The sequence below is a fragment of the Macaca mulatta genome, chromosome 13 (genome assembly GCF_049350105.2).
Source record: "Macaca mulatta isolate MMU2019108-1 chromosome 13, T2T-MMU8v2.0, whole genome shotgun sequence".
Classification (NCBI taxonomy): Eukaryota; Metazoa; Chordata; class Mammalia; order Primates; family Cercopithecidae; genus Macaca; species Macaca mulatta.
The window spans coordinates 55804402-55822050 of NC_133418.1; the positions used below are offsets into that span (position 1 = coordinate 55804402).

The following is a 17649-nucleotide window of genomic DNA, read 5'->3' on the forward strand; positions in this document are numbered from 1 at the left end:
ATGTATGCTTTCTTATTATTGAATATGGGAGTTACATATATATTCTAGATATGAATTCTTTATCAGATGTACATATCAGATATGTATTTTACAAGTATTTTTTCCCAGTCTGCCTCTTATTTTTATATTTTTGACTGTCTTTGGGAGAGCAAAAGTTTTTACTTTACTGAGCTCCAATTTATGAATTTTCTGTTTGTGAATTTTTAAGGATGATGTTAACTCAAGGTATTTCATAGGTGTTCTTTCTTAGAGTGAGGACATTCCTTTCTACTTCTAGTTTTCTGAGAGTTATTATCTTGAGTGTATGTTGAATTTTGTCAAATGATTTGCTGCATCTATCAAGATGAACACATGGTTTTTCATTTTTAGTATACAATATATTAGATTATAGTAAGTCCTCACTTACTATCATGAATAGGTTCATGGAAACTGCAACTTTAGGTGAAATTATGTATAAAAAAATCAGGCCAGGCACGGTGTCTCATGCCTGTAATCCCAGCACTTTGAGAGGCTGAGGCAGGTGGATCATGAGGTCAGGAGATTGAGACCATCCTGGCCAACATGGTGAAACTAAATACAAAAACACAAAAAATTAGCCGGGTGTGGTGGCACATGCCTGTAGACCCAGCTACTCAGGAGGCTGAGGCAGGAGAATCGCTTGAACCCAGGAGGTGGAGGTTGCAGTGAGCCAAGATCGTGCCATTGCACTCCAGCCTGGGCAACAAGAGCGTAACTCCATCTCAAAAAAAAAAAAAAAAAAAAGTCAATTTTACCACAGGACTTTTGCCACATGATATAAATGAGAGTTAAGTTCCTGAGGCCTGTTTCTGGTCACAAAAACATCATCAAACTTCTAAATAAAGACCAAAAACATGTTTTATATTAAACATTGAAATAAATACACGCTATACATACATACATTTAAGAAACATTCATAAAAACAAGTAAGATAATTGTTTTCCCAGTTTCTGGTGAATCAGCGAGTGAAGGTGGTGTAGTAGTGGTGGGTTAAATCAAGGAAGAGATTTTGCTAAGAGAAAATTATATGGAGTACTTCTTGCCACCATACAGTTATGAAACAAACAATAACAAATATAGTGGGATCACTGGGCACTGCTTATTGATATGCATTTATATGACTGGCATATACTTTATGACTTTTTATTTGACAAACATTTGTATTCATTCCTTCATTTTCCAGCCGCTGTTCTGGTTCAGGGTGGTAGGCATCTGGAGCCTATCCCGGAAGCTCAGAGCATAAGGTAGGAACCCACCCTAGACAGGATGTCATCCTATTGCAGGGCACACTCACGCACACACTCACCCTCACTCATGTTGGAACATGTAGACATGCCTAGTCACTGAATGGGCACATGTCTGGGATGTGGGAGGAAACTGGAGTGCCTGGAAAAAAACCCACACAGGCATGGGGAGGACATGCAAACTCCACACAGACAGTGAGTGACCTTGGCTGGAAATCGATTTTTTTCTCATCAGCATTATAATGAAACACTTTGAACTAAACAATGTTATTTGATAACCTGCTGTGTATTGATTGATTTTCAAATGTTAGACAAACCTTACAGTCCCAGGAAAAACTTCACTTGCGTTATGTATTATTATTTTTATACACTGCTGTATTCGATATACTAATATTTTTTATTTTTTTCAAGAGGAATACTGATCTGTAATTTCTTTTTTTTATATTATTTTTGTCTATTTTTGGTGTCAAAGTAATATTGGCCTCATAGAATGAGTTGGGAAGTATGCTCTCCTCTTGTATTTTCTAGAATAATTTGTATAGAATTCAGATTATTTCTTCCTTAAATGTTTGGTAGAGTTCACCTGTAAAGTCACCTGGGCCTGGAGCTTCCTCTGGGGAAAGGTTTCTAACTACAAATTCAATTTCTTTCATTGATATAGGGCCATTCAGGCTATTTATTTCTTCTTGAGTGATCTGGTGTTTGTGTCTTGCAAGAAGTTTTCCATTTCATCTAAGTTGTTGAATTTGTGGATATAAAATTGTTTGTAATATTTCCTTGTTATTCTTTTAATGGGTTTAAGATCAGTATTGATGTCCCCATTTTTAATGCTGATATGAATAGTGCATGTCCTCTTTTTTTTTTTTTTCTTGAACGGTCTGGTTAGAGATTTATCAATTTGATTGATTATTTAAATAAGACATTGGTGTTTTTCATTGATTTACTTTTGTTTTTCTATTTTTAATTCCGTTGATTCCTACTCTTATCTTTATTACTTCTTGCTTTGTGCTTGATTTAGGTTTAATTTGATATTTATTTTCAAATTTAAGGTAGATGCCTCGATAATTTATTTGAGATCTTTCCTTTTTCTAAGTATTTAATGCTATAAATTTCTCTGTAAGTACTACTTAAGCTGCATCTCATAAATATTCATATATTGTATTTTCACTTCCACTGAATTAAAAATATTTTTTAAATTTCCCTGTGACTTCCTGTTTAGGCCATGCCTTATTTAGAAGTGATTAAAAAATAATAATTGGGGATTTTTTAGATGTGTTAGTTCCATTTTAATACTGCTGTTTAAATGTATAATTTCCTAATCATTTATGAGGTTTGGTATGTTTTGTAATAAATATTGATAATATTATTAGATAAGTTTATTGAGAGCTTAGTCTATGTGAGCAATTATTCTAAATATTTTATGTATGTGAACTTTTCAATGTTCACATTGATGCTTTGAGGAGGCATTTTGTTGTTCTTTCTTTCCCAATGAGGTTGCTGAGGCACACAGTGAGAAGTTAGGGAACTTGGAATTCAAATCCAGGTAGGATGTTTCTGAGGCCTCAACTCTTTACCACCTCCTATGATTGCTCCTCTCCTTCTAATCAGGTCATTCGCCCATTAAAACAAAACAAAACAAAACAAAACAAAACACCTGGCCAGGTGCGGTGGCTCCGGCCTATAATCCTAGCACTTTGGGAGGCCAAGGTGGGTGGATCACCTGAGGTCAGGAGTTAGAGACCAGCCAGGCCAACCTGGTAAAACCCCATCTCTACTAAAAATACAAAAATTAGCCAGGCGTGGTGGTGCGTGCCTGCAGTCCCAGCTACTTGGGAGGCTTAGGCAGGAGAATTGCTTCAACCCAGGAGGTGGAGGTTGTGGTGAGCCGAGATCTTGCCACTGCACTCCAACCTTGGCAACAGAGCAAGACTCTGTCTCAAAAAGAAAAAAAAAAATTCTATGTGTCAACTATTTTCTTGTGGATTTATTAAAACTTTATGTAAGTTGAAGATACTACTCACTGTCTCCCTCATACATTAGAAGTATTTTAATTCATTACCATGCCATTTTCTGCCATACCCCAAGCAAGGGCTCAAAAACTACTATTGGGAGGAAAAAGACTCTGCTTTAAATAGCCTTGGGATGAGGGTTTAGTTATGTGGGAAAAGCTGATGCATAATAGATCCTACCATAAACAAAAATTAATTCCAAATTAATTTTAAAAATAAATGTGAATAATATATATGATATGAAATCCATAAAAAACTGGAAGAAAATATAGGTAAACTTTAATCTGATTTTGGCAATGAAAAGGATTTTCTAAGCCTAAAAATATTGAAACAAATCATATGAAAAAGACATATAAGCCTAACTGCATGAAATGCAAAAGATCATTAATTGCTTTTTTTTAAAGCAAAATTTAAAAGCAGGTGTGACTTCTCCATGTTGTCAGTCTGAACCTCCATCTGCCAGCTGAGTGATGCCAGGAAAAACATGAAGTCATGTGGGAAGATGGCAGCCACATAAGAAGGAAGCTAGAATCCACAAAACATTCCATGGAGGAGAGTTACCCACCATAAGCATCATCTGCTTTGGACTTTATGTGAGTGAGAAATAGAAGTTTATTTTGTGAAAGCACTGAGATTTAGGCATTGTTTGTTGGAGTAGTTAGTGCCAATATTCTGACTAATGAAGGTCATTGTGATAGGGACACTGTGCAGTAATAAGAATGTGCAATAGAGCTTGGGCTGATGGATTGGAAAAAAAGATATAAATGAGAGAGGCATTACAGAGGAAAACAGATAGAAGACTCAAGGATGACTCAAGGGTAGCCCAAAGACCTGATAAATTGTCAACAGAAATAACAATGTTCAGAAAAAAGAATAGCTTTGGGAAAGGAGTGCAACAATTTTTATTTTAGACATGGTGAGCTTGATATAGTATATGCCGCCTGGAAAATAAGAACAGAGTTGCAGAAGGAGGGAGAGAGAGAGAGAGACAGAGAGCATGAGTGTGCTTCAGATAAATATTGTAAAAACAGAGGATTTATTTTGTAATTTAAAAACTAATAGTTATAATGGGTCTAAATGGGTCTAATTGTCAAGAAAGGCAACTAACCAAATCAATAGTGAGAGTAGATGTTACTGTTTGGTTTGAACAGTACAATAGTGAGAAAAAGACATCTGTAAAGATGTCTAGGATACTTAAAGACATAAACAAAGGTATTACATATATAAGGAAGAGTAAAATTAGTAAATAAAACAGGCTGAAATAAAACAGCATATTACTGTGAAAAAAACAAACTAGAAACATTCCATTACACTGGGAGCAGGTTTCACGGAAGCAACAGTAAGTGCCAGAAGGCAGTCTAGTAATATCTTCACAATGCTACAAAGAAAATAACTGTCAACCTGTAACTACTATCCAAAAGTGAGAGGAAAATAAATACTTATTTGAACATAGAAAAACAAAAGAATTTAGCAACAATAAGCTTCCAATAAAAGAACTATTAAGAGATATATTTAAGCAAAAAGAAAATAGAGTATTCGAGCTATAAGAAATAATTAGCATAAGGTTGATAAAATGTCTTAGTAAATGTAATTATCCATTGATGGTACACTTAACTATTTTGAGGTGTTTGTTTGTTTGTTTGTTTGTGTGTGTGTGTGTGTGTATGTTTTTGTGACAGTCTCACTCTGTTGCCCAGGCTGAAGTGCAGTGGCACGATCTCAGCTCACTGCAAACTCTGCCTTCCTGGTTCAAGCGATTCTCCAGCCTCAGCCTCCCAAGTAGCTGGGATTACAGGCATGCACTACCATGCTCAGCTAATTTTTGTATTTTAGTAGAGACGTGGTTTCACCATGTTGGCCAGGCTGGTCTCGAACTCCTGACCTCAAGTGATCTGCTGGTTTCAGCCTTCCAAAGTGCTGGGATTATAGGCATTGGCCACTGCTCCTGGCCTGTGTGATTTTTTTAGAGGTGAAAATAAAACTACATAATTATAGCATTCTTGGGATAGAAAGCATGCTCATAAAAGTACTGAGTTTCTATGTCTTTAAGGAAGAACAAAACATAGGATGATTTTTGGATTTGAAGGAATATGGATAATTAAGTATATTTGTTAAAATTTCAAAGGAAGCCCTAAATAATAAAAAAAAATACGTATTTCAGAAAGATAAGGGAAAAAGGAGACTATGCAATCTTTATCAGTACAAAGAAGGCAAAAAATATAGGAATGAATGCTAAGAAAGAGAGCAATAAGTGTACAATAAAATAAGACTAGAAAAAAGTCTAAATTGTATTAGTAATCACAATATAGGAAACGATGACATTCACATATTAAAAGGGTTTTTCAGACTGTAGAATAAATAAAACTTAGTAAAATACTATAAGCTAGAGAAACATCTAAGGTAATGCCACACAGAAAAGTTAAAAATAAAATGAACAAAGAAGTCTACTACCCAGATAGTCCTAAAAAGGCAAACCAAAGGTGAAAAGAAATGAACATAAATAGAGGCACAGTGGTAACATTACATAAGAATGAAAGACAGTTCTCCAGTACGATACACTGAAGATGAATTTGCATATTCCAAAGGGCGTTGTTGTGAATGTCATCAAACAAAAACTCAAAAACAAGACATAGAAACAGACAAAAGTACAGTCCTAAGAAAGGTTTTTAACATGCCTCTAGTAGAATTAGTTAGATCTGGTAGATAAAAAATTAGGAATAACATAGAATATTTGAAAAGTAAAATTAACAAGCTTGATCTAAGGGAAATATCCATTTTAAATGCAATCTGATGATATAAAATATACATTTATTTCAAACATTGGAATGTTTATAGATGATGAAAGAGAAAGAGAGGGAAAAGAGAGGAAAAGGTGAAGAAAGAGCGACAGAAAGGAGAACCATCTTTACTCAAGAAACTGAAAAATATTCTCGACAACTTGTGGATTAAAGAGAAAATCACAATGGAAATTAAGAAATATTAAGAACTGATCAAAATAGTTGTGAGATGCAAATAAAAAGTACTTAGAGGTAAATATTTATTGCTGAATGCTATGCTTTAAAAAATAGCAAGAGATTTAATAGAAATGGGTGGCTTTCACCTCAAGAAGTTACATAAATAACAACAGAATAATTCTGAAGGAAGCGAAAATTTAAAAAAAAACTAATAAAGGTAGAAATCAATGAAATGAAAAACAACTAAGCAATACAGAAAATTCACAAAAATAGCCAAGACAGTGTTTAAAAATAGCAAGGCTGGAGGAAGGTTTGCTCTGCCGGATATTAAAACTTACTTATAAAGACAGTGAAATTAAGACTGTGAGGCATTTGTCATTTGGATGGACAAATAGAATGATAGAATAGACAATAAATAGACTAACACATACATGGAAACTATATGACATTATAAATTAGTGAAAAAACCTGAATTATTCAATAATGGATGCTGGGACAACTGGATACCCAAATGAAGAAAAAAATTAGATTGCAACCTAATACTATATTAAAACATAGCAGTAAAATTAAATGTAAGATGCAAGATTTTAAGAAAATGTCGGAAAATACATTAAAGACCTTGGAAGCATTTCTTAAGCAAGACTAAAAAGCACAAATTAGAGAAGGAAATATTGCTCATTTCAACAACATCAAAATGTAAATAAAACTTCTGTATAGCAAAGGACACCATAAACAAAGCTAAATGATGAGCTACATAGACTAGGAGATTATTAGAGAATTCTTATTCAGAATATGAAAAGAACTCCTACATAGCAATAAAAAATGGACAAGAATTAGAAAAAGGGGAAAGGATATGAACTAGCAGATAGTTGACTCTGCATACTCCTGTGGCCCAAGCAAGCCATACACTACAGGACACTTTTGAACATGTACAAAAACATCTGTGTCAGCACCGTTTGTATTAGCAAAGCAATGGCCCATATAGAAGAGTGAATAAATGGGCGTTTGGGTTGGTTCCGAGTCTTTGCTATTGTGAAAGACTGGATAAAGAAAATGTGGTACGTATATACAATGGAATACTATGCAGCCATACAAAAGGATGAGTTCATGTCCTTTGTAGGGACATGGATGAAGCTGGAAACCATCATTCTCAGCAAACTAACACAAGAACAGAAAACCAAACACCGCAGGTTCTCACTCATAAGTGGGAGTTGAACAATGAGAACACATGGACACAGGGAGGGGAACATTACACACCAGAGCCTGTCGGGGACTGGGGGACAAGGGGAGGGACAGCATTAGGAGAAATACCTAATGTAGATGACGGGTTGATGGGTGCAACAAACCATCATGGCACGTGTATACCTGTGTAACAAACCTGCATGTTCTGCACATGTATCCCAGAATTTAAAGTATAATAATAATTTTTTCAAAAGAGTGGACAAATGAACATGAATACCTTCATTCACTGAAGTATTACTTTAAACCTTTTGGTGCTTTACCAACGAAAGAATATTGGACTGAATGCCAGAAGGCCTGAGGGAGAGTTATCTTTACCAGAAACTATATACTAACTAGTATGAGTTATGATCCTAGGCAAATTCCTTAACCTGTTTGGCTCTTAGTTTCCTTGTAAGAGGTTTAGATGGGACTTGAAACAGCGTTCAATCTGAATAACCCACGGAAGTTTAGAAGTCCACATGCCCACACCCCTTCTCAGACCCACTGCGTCAGGGTATCCAAAGGTGGGCACGGTCAGCACCAGGCCCTTCCAGGTCAGCAATTTCACCCCCTCAGCGGGGAGCTGGGAGTGAAGACAGGAATTGCATTCATAACAACGTTTACAAGCACCACTTCTCATTTTAGTTTTCACTTCTGAGTTGTGGGTAGGCCTGACAATTTCCAAGTCTATCTTTCAGTCAGGGAGTATTCTGGAAGCAGAAGCCTCCTGGCAAATGCTCCTGTCTCAGCAAGGCAAGGAGTTACAGTGACCTAGCAACTAATCAGAGAAGCTGTATCATTTTCAGAGTTAAGAGTGTGGACTCTGGAGTTAAACTGGGCTCAGATCCCAATCCCTGCCTTTCAAAGTTGTGTGATCCCAGAGAGTTACTTAACTTCCCTGCACCTTGGTTTTCCTATCTGTAAAATGGAACAGGATAGAAGGTAACTTCTAGGGTTGATATGAGAATCAGATGAATCAATATATCCAAAGTGTTTGGAAAGTGTTGAAACATATTGAGTGCTCTACAAATGCTAGCAATGATCATTATTAGACTATAGACCCAGAACTCCTGAGGACAGGAAGGGGACATGGTAGAGGATAGCATGTAATACTTTCATTAGCCTAATGTCTATGGGCATTGCTGGTTTGCTTTTCTGAGTATCTGAAGCCAGATATGAGAGAAAATTTGCAGGTGCATTACAAAACTGTAATCCTTTCTGCAACTGCTATCTCAGAAAGATTTAATAAAACTGTGTGTTTTACATCCATCCCCACTGAACAGCCAGGGTAGAGGGATTCCAGTGAACTAGGTGGCCCTTAACTTGCCCAGATGTCTACTTTTTGAGAGCCCCAGTTTTGTTTAAAGCTGCTAGTTAGGAAGTTGTTTCAGCTGCAGAACAAGGCCATTATTTATGTTATCTCTTTGCTTACGGTGGTGATTCTCAATATTTTACATTTTGCATTTTACCGGATTTTTTGTTTTTGTTTTGAGATGGAATCTTGCTCTGTCACCCAGGCTGGAGTGCAGTGGCATGATCTTGGCTCACTGCAACCTCTGCCTCCCAGGTTCAAGCAATTCTCCTGCCTCTGCCTCCCGAGTAGCTGGGACTACAGGCAGGCACCATCACGCCTGGCTAATTTTTTTGTATTTTTAGTAGAGACGGGGTTTCACCATGTGGTCCAGGCTGGTCTCAAACTTCTGACCTCAGGTGATCTGCCCAGCTTGGTCTCCCAAATTGCGGGGATTACAGGCATGAGCCACTGCGCCCAGTCACAATTTACTGTTTTTTGTTGTTGTTGTTGTTTTTTGTTTTGTTTTTAAATTTCCCTTCCTGGGTTCATGATTATACCCTGACATGAACTAGCCATTTCTAGTTGTCATGTTAAAAAAATTACACAAATTAAACTTTATTTTCTCCTGTTTTTTTCAATCTGAGAATTTCTCAACATTCTGCAAAATAACTAGACCTCTCTAACGTACAGTTTTGGGCGAAGCTTAATGTAAAAATTTGGTTAACCCTGATAATGGGGGAGAACGCCTTCTGGGTCTTGTTCCTCATGAATTTCTGGAAATTGACACCAAATCTAAAGGGAAGAATGAAGAAAGTCCTAGATCCTAGACTGTTTGTTCTCCAAGCAGACCTCCCCAGCCACTGTCTTGGCACCCAGTCTCATATCCGTTCCCTCTGTGGAAGAATTCAGCCAGCAGAACAGTGGTGAAAAGACATTGAGTTGGAGCCCAACTCAGACCTTAAGGAAGCACCCTTCCTTTAGGAGGAGATGTTAGGAATTTGTCCTTATAGACCTACAAAATGTATGCATAGAACAAGCATCATGCAATATTTTTAAAGGGTGGAAATTAAAATCTCAAGTGCAGCATAGTACAGATAGCAGGGAATATTTACAGAGTGACCAAGTGGTGAAGTTTCATGACTGACTAATGAACTTCATTGATATCAGGTATGTGATTGGATCTCAATTCTGATAAAGGAGTTTGCTGGGGTGTGCCAGAGATATAGACATGGTCTTTTCCAAAGTGATCATTTGAAAAAGAGATATCCACATCTTCAAGCCCATATAAAGGATAGAACCTGCATGGGACAGCTTTACTTACTCCAGCACCTTCCTCCCCCAGGCAAAATGAAAATCCTTGTGAGTATTTGTTTCTGCTTCTTGACACTGTTGTAGTGACTGCTTGCAGACAATGCTCATATCTAATACGCCAGGGATTTTGGGAGTCTTAGATACTGTGCATGCTTCTAAGCTTCTGTGATTGAATTAATGATACCTTTGGCAGAAATAGTGTTGAATAAGTCTGACTTTTTTTGTCCTTTGCCTGTTTTGAGATGCTTACTTAAAAGAAAATACAAAAATACAAAGAAATCTCTAGATAATTTTGATTTGGAGGATGTTTGATAATAATCCTTTATTATGAGCTTCATAGGGAATTTGGGCTATTTAAAACAACTACATTTGCTATCTAAGAGAAAAGTTGTAATTTAAAAATAATATCAGTAGTAGTAATAATAGTACCTCTTATTTCTCAAATGCATACTAAGCCTTAGACTAAGCATTTCATGTGAATAATTTCATCTATTCGTTGCAACAACCCTATGAGCTGAGTAGTATTCTCCCCATTTTACAGAGAAGGAGACTGAGAGTCAGAGGACTGTGATTTTCCCAAGCCCATAAATGTGGGATTTAGAATGTAATTTATCCATCTTAATCCCCACTTGCAGGCACTATCATGGCAAACTTAAGCAGCCAGAGTGTCTTCAACGGCCTCCTGTTATGACTAAATTCTCCCTTGGGACAAAACGTTCCTTCTATGGCCACTCCACTCCTCCATCTGATCCCAGCCTCCATAGTTCCACATTGCAGTGCCCCATGGACAGTGGGCTATGTTCCGACCTAGAATGGATCTCGCTCCCCCAGTCTCTGTCCTTTATTCCCATTCAGCTGCTAAGGGGGAAAGCAAAATGTTAAGTACTTCTTTCTAAAGTGTTAAAGATTGTCAGCTTAAAGAGCTCCCTCTCTCAGGGCTGTCTTGATTTTCCAAACTGAGACCTAACCCTGAAGCACAAAATTATTATATAACCATGGTGTATTAACCACAGTGTTGGATGGGAGATCATTTGGGGGCAGAGGACACTCCCCAAGCTCTCTCTAATCATACCATTAAAGTGGTTTAGCCCTTCAACTACTTGTTCAAATCACTATTTTAGACTCATTAAATAGAATATACAGGAGTATCATATGTTGCTAGAGCTGGTCTGTGGTAAGAGAAGATGTATCCCTATGGAAGGTTGAATATCTGCACACAGGTCTCTGTTAGATGCTCTACTCCCAGTCCCCAGAAGAGAAATATTAAGGGTGGGATGGAAAGGGAAGTAGGAAAGTCCCACTGACAGTTCTTAAAAATATCCCCCTTCCCCAAGACTCCTTTCATCAGTAGTTTTCAATGACAGCACAGTCAACTCTGTACTGATGTAGTTTTCAGTGATAGTACAGTTCACTGATGTTCAGAAGAGAGGGCACAAAACCTGGGTTAGCATGTTGCAGCAGACTCCTATAGAACTACAGCAAAATATCAGAACTGCCTCAATGTCGGCTCACGACCTGTGGGCCCAGCACTTGTATGATAGTATCACTAAGGCGTGGGTTGTAGGAGAATATGAGGGTTTTCCTTGATGTCAGCCTCAAAAGTGAATTGTGCTCTCAAGCATTCTATCTTCATAGTTTACCTTAGGAACCTGTTGTGTCTTTACCACCCATGATTCATTTTAAATCTGTATTACCCTCTCAGTCTTAAGGGATTAAAGTTTTTGTTTTTGGTTTTTTGTTTTGTTTTGTTTTGTTTTTTTACAAGAGGACACAATTTGACCACTGTTATCCAAAGCCAGTGTGACTCATACCAGGGTATTTCCATAGTAAAATGAGTCCTTCACTGCTCACCTGCCCCAAGTTTCTCCTATTATCTAGATGGTGATAATGCTAGAAAGAGTTTGGAATTAGGTGGCAAATGTAGAACCATGTGCCTGGCAAATAGAATGAACTCAATAAATGCCTGTCAAATGAGTGAATGTGTGTGCTTCACACTTTGGAAAGGGAGTGCTATCACTGTCTCTAGGTGTACATTTTCTGAGATATCTGTGCCTTTCCTGTCCAGTGTTCTCTCCTGTCCCCACCCTCGATGACTACCCTATAGAGAATGGATGTGGTGGGTCTGTTTTTCAGGTGGCATTTCTGGTGGTGCTGACCATCTTTGGGATGCAATCTCATGGATATGAGGTGAGTTGGTTCCCTATGGGCTTTATCTCTTAGAGATGTTGAGAGAGGAAAAGGAAGGTACAAGAGAGCCTGAAAGACGGCAGAGAGGCCATATACCTTATTTGGGATGGAATCTCAGAAATAACCAATAATGGAAACAATGAGCTTGGCTATTCCTTTCCAACCACAATACCTTCGCAAATGTAAGCCATTGCTTTAAAATTTAGTCAGTCTCATTTCTCCTGTGATATCACTGCTACTCCCATATATAATATAGTAAACTCCAAGGAAAAGCTTTGCATTCTTATGGCATCACAAGCTTTTGGATTGGGACCCCAGTGGAGAGTTTTAGTTTTTAATCCCTTGTTCATAGCAGGCAGAGGCTTAATTTTGTTGAAAGAGTTGCCTTTCAAATGTATAAGATTTATGGAAAAACATTTTGTCTTTCTTTTCAATCTAGGTTTTTAACATCATCAGCCCAAGCAGCAATGGTGACAATGTTCAGGAGACAGTGACAATTGACAATGAAAAAAATACCGCCATTGTCAACATCCATGCAGGATCATGCTCTTCTACCACAATTTTTGACTATAAACATGTAAGCAGCAAATGAATTTTCATATTCTTCAGGACGAGTTTTCTAAAGAGCAGAGAGATCTATCTATCTATCTATCTATCTATCTATCTATCTATCTATCTATCTATCTATCAATCATCTATCTATCTGGCATCATACATACTTGAATTCTTAGATTTAACCTTGTAATTCTTTAAGAATTCCTCACTTTCACTTTTCTCTTTAAATAATCAAGCAATTGGTTAAAAAACAAAACCATTTTGAAGAAAAACATATGACAGGAAACATAGGCATTTGCTTGACCTTTTCAGGTAGAAATTGAAAGAGTGATGCTATTATCCCACTACAGGCTCAGAAAGTGCAGAGAAGAGTAACCAAAGTACAAAGCAAAGCCCGGCATGCAGACACTCAAACACATTTGTTGAGTGAATAAATGAATGAATAGTGCTTCTAACACAGAACATCATGCAGAAAAAGAACACTTGGTCGGGCACAGTGGCTCATGCCTGTAATCACAGCACTTTGGGAGTCTGAGGCAGGAGAATCTCTTGAGCCCAGGAGTTGGAGACTGGCCTGGGCAATATGGCGAGATCTCATCTCTACCAAAAATACAAAAATTAGCTGGGTGTGATAGTGCATGCCTGTGGTCCCACCTACTCGGGAGGCTGAGGTGGGAAGATTGCTGGAGCCCAGGAAGTTAAGACTGCAGTGAGCTGAGATTGCACCACTGCACTCCAGCCTGGGTGACAGAACGAGATCCTGTCTCAAAAATAAATAAATAAATAAACAAATAAATAAAAAGATAGTAAAAAGAACAATCAAAAAGCAATCACAACATAGCAGAAATCCAGAGCAACTGTACACATTTAATTATATACATAGGCTAGGCAATAAATCGTACTTTTTCTGTAAGAAAGAAAGTTTGCTAACTAAAAGCACTAAACTATTTTCAAGTGTTAGATACTGGCATTAACAATAAGTCACAGAAACCTGCTCTGAAAACTTACCCTTCGTCATTTATTTATTCATTTGTTTTCCATTTGTTCCACCAACCAATTGTGAACCTGCTTCTACCCAGGTTCCGAGATACTCACTATGGATATAAGTAGGTTCCAGCTCATCTCACTAGACTTTTGAACACGCTCTCTGTCCCTTTTCTTCTAGAAATGTCTTCACATTCCTCTTTTCCATTGGTGTTGGAAGTTCAATGGCACATTTGAAAGTACAGAGTCATTAGAAGATGTGGTTTAAAAGGAAGTGGCACTGAAATTGTTTTTAAGCAACTGTCATGGAAATCCCAAAGCTGTCTTTAAAAAAAATAGAGTAGTGAGGACTTGCTTTAAGCTTCTTCCATTATCACCAGGCTCAGCCTCTATCTATTTTTGAATTTTAGGAACCGACAATTTGTGAGAATTGAAAAATAGGAACCAGAAAGATTTCTATTAGATATAGCTTTCTAGGGTATATCATTATTTGGAACTCTCTAGAGACAATTTTCACTCCAGGTGAAGACTCAGTGGCCTTAGGTCCCTTCTGGCCCCAGGGTCTTCACCCTCCATTGCTCTTTCAATCCCACCTTATTCCAACCCATCTCTATCCAGCCAGCTTGGGTTTGAAGTGGAGAAGGGATGAAGAAAACTGGACAGGAAGAAAAGATGGTAAATGAGGAGAGGATAGATGAGACATGTGTGGGGGGGTGCATGAGTGTGGGTGTGGGTATGCTTATGAGAGTTTCTAAAGCGGCACTGTCTAATAGAACTTTCTGCAGTGCTGGAAGTGTTCTAGATTTGTGTTTCCAATAGGGAAGCCACCAGCCCTTGTGGTTATTGACTACTCAAAATGTGTAACGGAAGAAGTTCATTTTAAATTTTATCTAATTTGAATTTAAATTTAGATAGTGGTATACAGCTAAAAACTATCATATTGGACAGCACAGTTCTAAAGAATATTCTATTTATCCCAAATTGGGGAGGAGGCAGAATAAAATTAATGGAAAGAGGCCAGATGCAGTAGCTTACGCCTGTAATCTCAGCACTTTGGGAGCCCAAGGTGGGTGGATCACTTGAGATCAGGAGTTCGAGACCAGCCTGGCTAACATGGTGAAACTCCATCTCTACTAAACACACAAAATTAGCTGGGTGTGGTGGTGCACACCTGTAGTCCCAGCTACTCTGGAGGCTGAGGCAGGAGAGTCGCTTGAACCAGGGAGGTGGAGGCTTCAGTGAACTGAGATTGCACCACTGCACTCCAGCCTGGGCAACAGAGTGAGAGTCAGTCTCAAATAATAATAATAATAATAAAATAATGGAAAGAGACAGATAAGTGCTTCTTCTCAATCTTTCAAACCTCAAACTGCAGACCCTGGTTCCATAACATGAAAAGCAGAATACAGTCATGGGTTTGCAAAAATTTCAAAGGGGTAAAAATGACAAGAAGAAAAATGAAAATGTTATGTAAAATAAGTCAAGTGGATAAAGTTGATTGCAGGTTGGAAAGCAATCCCATCATATATTCAAGTCTTTCTTCCAAGGTTCAGACATCATCTTCACCAAGTTCAGATTCAGGGAACTGGGGAGGATCAGTAACTGTACTCTTGCTGCCTCAGGGCTACATTGCATCCAGGGTGCTCTCCCGAGGAGCCTGCTTTATCCTGAAGATGGACCTTCAGAACACCCCTCCTCTGAACAATCTTCAACGATACAGCTATGAGAAACAGGTAACTCTGGGGCACTCTTGAGTATTCTCTATTCTTAAGCCAGGCAATACTGGTATTTATGGAGAAATGAAGAGAGTGAGGGAGAAGATCATACTATCATGCCTTACCATAAATATGATACTCAACTTATTAAAGTTATTAAAGTGTTTTAACTTTTATTTTATTATTTTTTAAGAGCAGGAGCAAATCTCAGCTTGATTTCCACTACATAGTCCTAAATACAAGAACTTATAATAAATTCCAGTGACATAGCAAGGACTGATCAGCTTATCTTCTCAGAGCAGGGCTATGAGAAATGATGATTGGAAGAATAATAAGAGGAGTTCTAATATTCAATGACACAAAGATGCAAAGAAATAATACAGTATAGTGAACATATACAAACACTGCACTTCAGCTAGAGACCCAAGGTTTAAGTCTCCCTCCACAACTTCTTATAGGTGCCACCTTTGACATGGGACTTACCTTCTTTGGGCTTCATTGCCACCAGAGGTAAAATAACACTGGTAATTACTAATGAGGCTACTTCACTGACAGAGTGCTCAAAAAGAGATGACGCCTTGAGATCCCTAACTTCTTTCTGTTTAATAATCTGAAACAGAAAAATCATCACAATTTAGAATAAGGTACACCAATTTTGGTCAATTTATTTTATGTTGTTTTCTGTTATACCGATCTAGGCTCTGGACAACATATTCTCCAACAAATATACCTGGGTCAAGTACAACCCTCTGGAGTCTCTGATCAAAGACATCGATTGGTTCCTGCTTGGGTCACCCATTGAGAAACTCTGCAAACATATCCCCTTGTATAAAGGGGAAGTGGTTGAAAACACACGTGAGTACCAATAAATCATTCATTCACCAAATATTTTCTGAAAGCTACTATGTGCCAGGTGCTCTGCTGAGTGCCATGTGAAATGCAAATAAATGGAAACAGTACTCAGTTCAGTTTGTTTTGGGAATTCATTACATGCCATGTGTATAAATTGTGCTAAATGTTAGGAATACAGAAATGAATTAAACTGTCTCCAAGGAACATATAATCTAGTGAAGAAGCTGACAAGTGAAAAGAGAGGATGGAATAAAGGATTCCTGGGTGCCAATGAAAAACTACTCGATTCTTGTTTACTTTCATATGTAAGAATTTCAAGTAGTAAAAAGTCTTCTGGGCCCTTAGAATAGCATCTTTTGGAAGATAATAAGAAGGAAGTCACTAAGAAATGCTCTCAGCATCTAGAATAGAATTGGTGCAGGAAAGAGGAGGCAAAGTGAACTTACAGACAGGGAGTAAAAACCCTGATTCATCTGGGTAACATATGCCACTGCAGATATTACTGTCATTTTTATACAAAGTTTCTAAACATGGCAGAGCAGCCAGAGTGAAAGAGGTCGGGCCAGCTGATGATGAACACAACAAAGGAAATTTCTCAGAGTAGTGGAAGGTAGATAAAGAAGAGTTCATGTTTATTATACATCTACTGCCCAGAAAAAAATTTTAAGTGCTCATTCATAAAGCAAATAAAGGCACACAGGTATGCCATTGATACAGAATGGCATAATATCACTGGGATTGAGCCAACCAGCACTTCCAAAAGTTGTCGGTTTTATTTAAGCAAATATGTTATTATTCTAATAATTCCAATAATATATTTTTTAATGCTCTTTCTTTGAAAAATTTCCCCTTTTCCAGATAATGTTGGTGCTGGAGACTGTGCAAAGGCTGGGTTCCTGGGCATCTTGGGAATTTCAATCTGCGCAGACACTCATGTTTAGGATGATCAGCCCTCTTGTTTTATCTTTTCAAAGAAATACATACTTGGTTTACACTCAAAAGTCAAATTAAATTCTTTCCCAATGCCCCAACTAATTTTGAGATTCAGTCAGAAAACATAAATGCTGTATTTACAGATTTTTTTGGTGTTTGTTGCTTTTTGAAAGCAGCAAAGGGAATACAAGCAATGTCTATGTCACTATACAGAAGAAATAAAATTGCCAGAATTTTAAATAAGGTGCATAATGTGTGAAAATTCCCAGATAACACCACTGGGTCACATGCAGACTAGTCAGCTGGGGTCGAACTTCCATTTCTGCATCTGCCGTCTGGACCAGCTTCCCATCTAACCATCCAAATATATGG

General features: G+C 37.7%; 1 protein-coding gene across 1 annotated transcript; it reads left to right on the top strand.

Annotated features, from left to right (window-relative positions):
- Positions 1 to 9983: 9983 nt before the first annotated feature.
- On the top strand, positions 9984 to 17520 carry GKN2 (gastrokine 2). The gene is made up of 6 exons (XM_077960268.1): positions 9984 to 10099; positions 12185 to 12238; positions 12678 to 12815; positions 15400 to 15510; positions 16191 to 16347; positions 17203 to 17520. Exons 1-6 carry the CDS (start codon positions 10043 to 10045, stop codon positions 17283 to 17285), a joined length of 600 nt encoding a protein of 199 aa, XP_077816394.1. The 5' UTR covers positions 9984 to 10042; the 3' UTR covers positions 17286 to 17520.
- Positions 17521 to 17649: the final 129 nt, after the last annotated feature.